At 30.8% G+C, this 3,391-nt stretch overlaps 1 protein-coding gene and 1 long non-coding RNA gene across 10 annotated transcripts in view; both read right to left on the bottom strand.

Moving 5' to 3' along the window:
- Positions 1-3,391, bottom strand: part of LOC102674728 (peroxidase-like) — a 30,292-nt gene that overhangs the window by 7,383 nt on the left and 19,518 nt on the right. For 5 of the 9 annotated variants that reach the window (XM_031508441.1, XM_006611281.2, XM_006611284.2 and 2 more), the window contains exons 3-4: positions 2,945-3,263; positions 527-744 (exon numbers count right to left, since the gene is read on the bottom strand). In XM_031508441.1, coding sequence (XP_031364301.1) covers positions 527-744; positions 2,945-3,263 — 537 coding nt within the window. The remainder of the gene's footprint in view (positions 1-526; positions 745-2,944; positions 3,264-3,391) is intronic. The other 4 variants (XM_031508442.1, XM_006611283.2, XM_031508439.1 and 1 more) reach the window with 1 other exon arrangement.
- Positions 915-2,044, bottom strand: LOC116185031. Its single transcript, XR_004149744.1, has 2 exons — positions 1,774-2,044; positions 915-1,732 (listed from the first exon to the last, which is right to left on the bottom strand). It is a non-coding gene; the product is annotated as an uncharacterized LOC116185031 (long non-coding RNA).

Here is a 3,391-nt window from a genome sequence, read left to right as displayed (position 1 = left end):
AAAAAAAAAAAAAAAAAAAAGAAACGATCAAACGACAAGAGGAGTGAGGGGGACGGATACGTGAGAAGGAGAAGAAGGAAGCGCCAAGCGTTCAGAGGCTGCAAATAATTGAACGATTATTATTCCACACAAATAACGACAACACCACGGTACACGGTATAGAGGGTTCAAATGTATCTCGATATATTCTTCTTTCCGTTTACTTCCGTTTCTTGAGTCCGTTCGAAAGTCCGAGTTCCGTCAAGCCGAGCGTTAAAACACGGGAAACGACGCGTATCGCGTTACGCTAACGAGCAAGAGATAAAAAACCGATTCGAAGTGTGCCCAGCGAGAAACGAGATAATAATGATTCGAGCATACCGTACGAATTTTTTCGCGAATTTTTCTAAAACGGACGACGATTGTAGTGAAATATGGTAGACAAGTCATTTGTCTTTAAATTTCTTTTTCTTTCTTTTTTTTTTTTTTTCTTTTTTTTCTTTATCTTTTTTTTTGCTGATCGTCACACGGTAGGAAACATCCTTACCGTCGAAATACTGGGGGAAGAGAATTCTGGTGTACGCGGTCATCGCACTACCCCAGCTTGGATTTTGGACATTATTGCAACTGCCGTCGATGTTTCGGTACTTGGCCAGAGAATTGCAACCCTTGTGTCGCGATGATGGACAGGCTGAGTTCAACGGAGTCCCCTCCAGCGACAAGGTTGATATGAAACGAGCGCAATCGTCTTTGTCCAAGCCGAATCTGTAACAAATATCGATCGGTCGATTTGTTATCGTTTTGCAATCACGAGTAGCAGGATTGTAAACAGTCGCCCACATATTTGACTATTACTGATGGTGACAACATGCACCATATGAATGTATATGGGATATTATTGTCATTAAGGCTGTCAATATTTTTGTGGTAAGAGAGGTAAAAAAGATTTTGTGCTTCTGTATATAAATTCAGAGGTGGATCTATCACGATAAGTTTTTGCAAGAGTAATTTGTATAATTAATTTGCTTGGTTAAGCGTGATATTGTATTCGAAGTGGCAATAATTTTCAATGAGCTATTTAGTAGCAAATAATAAGGTTGATAATATTGAATGCTCAATAATGAAACAAATGTTACGAATATATAACGTTGATTGTGACAGAAGTAATAAATTTAACACTCTTGAAGTGTTTTATTGAATGATGTTTGAATTATATGCTAGAATTAAATAGGAATAGAATATAAAAATTTAAATTTATATCTTTTTAAATACTTTTTAAATTGCATACATTACCTTTTACATATTTTTTTTTTAATTTGAAAATAATTTCTTTCTTATTTTTATTCAAGATATTTAAAACAACGTATAACTTCATAAAAAATTCATAAAAAATTTTATGAAATATAAAATAATATTTCATATATAGTTTCATAAAATTTTTAAATAAATAAAATCTTATTTTATGTAAAGTTAGTAATTTCACAAGGAATGTTCTTCATAATTTTAAAACACAAAATCATTCATCGTGTAAAGATGACATAGATGAGGATCATTTATATATAAATTTAAATGTAGAAATTAAAAATAAATAAGAAATGATAAATGATTGAACATAGAATGTTTTGTCGATATTCGATTAAAAATTTTGAAAGAATTATGGTTAGTGAATTTTAGAATATAGAAAATATTTTACATTTTAGAGAATAAAGCACTGTTAGGAGTTCAGAAGATGGTTTCAAAATATTTTACAAATCTTATTTATTTCTATCTCGTCCATATTTTATTTATATTTACAATAAATAAAATATAATTATATAATATTTTAATTATATAAATGACAATATTATAACCATCTTTTGATATCCCAGTAGGAAACAATTCTTTTAATGAACTGCTCATTGTGCAAAAAGGCATTTTTATTAGATTAATGTTATAAGCGGAACATTACAATAAAATAAATTCAATCGATATTTTGCAAACACAGCAAGAACTTTCATTGAAAGTTTCATTGAAAGTTTAAGCAGCAAAATAGATTTATAAGTTAATAGTTTTTTTAGTACGAAAATTGTAATGAAATATCTATAAATCTAAATTGCTTAATTGAAGAACAAGATTTCGAGTTTCTAATATTTGTTTTAATATTGCACCATTTCATAACCTTTTAGATAAATAATCAAAATAATGATAATATTTAATATTATCATATCATGATTCGTTCAAGAAAAATAGAAACAACAAGAAGTGTTTATTTATTTACTCGAAGATAGATAATTGATACGAAAAATTATTTCGGTGTATTGAATTTTTCCCATTGTAAATACTTCTATAAAATATTTTTTTTTTTATTATCATTATGTATTTCATATAGAAGGTCCATATATTGAATAGAATTAGATAAGAACGTATAGATGAATGTTAATAGAGTAAAATTCAATTTCAACATCAAGTAATTGTTGTCAAGTTTAAGTAATATGAAATTTGGATCTCCTTTTTTGAAAAAAAGAATCTTCCTTTTGCACAATTTCCTCCTTTTTCCAGATGATATATTAAATAGAATGTTTGTTTTTTTTTTTTTAAACGAAATCCACTTTAAAGAAAGATTCAGCGTTCAAAAGTAACGTGTATCGTTCCCCTACGAATTCGTAAATAAAATAATAATAATGTAAATAATATTATTATAATTAAAAAAAATATATACTTTGATATATTAATTTTTTAAACTCCCATCATCAATCTTCAAAATAATCGAGTTCAAAATAATCGACTTTTTCAAGAATAAGCAACCCATAAATCTTAATCCCTAAAAATATGGAAGATAGATTTCAGATTGGATTGGAAATTTTCCGATTACTTTTAAACGCTGAATTAATCCCTAAGGCGACATTCACCAATAAGGAAACATCCTGTATAGACATGTGTAACAGCCAATCAGAAATTGACCTTTGACCTAAGAGGTATATGTTACCTGTGACAGCTCTGATGAAGGAGATAGGACGAAGCTTTCATCGCCACTATGGCGTCGAGGCCTCTCTCGAAAGCATCCTCGGAAGGATATGAATCAAGGAATTGTTTTCCAGCCGGCGTGTGAGCCATCAATTCGACGCCAGCATTCGCGATATTCCTTTCGAGGGTGCTCATACGATCGACCAAGCTTTGCGCGAAACTGATCGAGTTGTTCAAGACCGCTTCGTCAATGTGAGGGTAACGCCGATTATGGGTACGACCCGTGTCTACGACGCCGCCCTCGTAAGGGTAGTTTGTCATCGGCAAACCTGAAAGGATACCTTTAAAAACGTCGGTAAAAAAGGAATTCAATCAATTCAACACGGGTCTAACGGATCGAGCCTTTTTTTAAGTTTCGTTTCTTTTTTCTATACGAAATTGTTGTTTAAAACAATTTGTGTGAGGCACA

Source organism: Apis dorsata, unplaced genomic scaffold (assembly GCF_000469605.1).
Source record: "Apis dorsata unplaced genomic scaffold, Apis dorsata 1.3 scaffold_86, whole genome shotgun sequence".
Lineage (NCBI taxonomy): Eukaryota > Metazoa > Arthropoda > Insecta > Hymenoptera > Apidae > Apis > Apis dorsata.
Note: the sequence above shows the minus strand (reverse complement) of the source record. Positions and strands in the feature narration are given on the sequence as shown.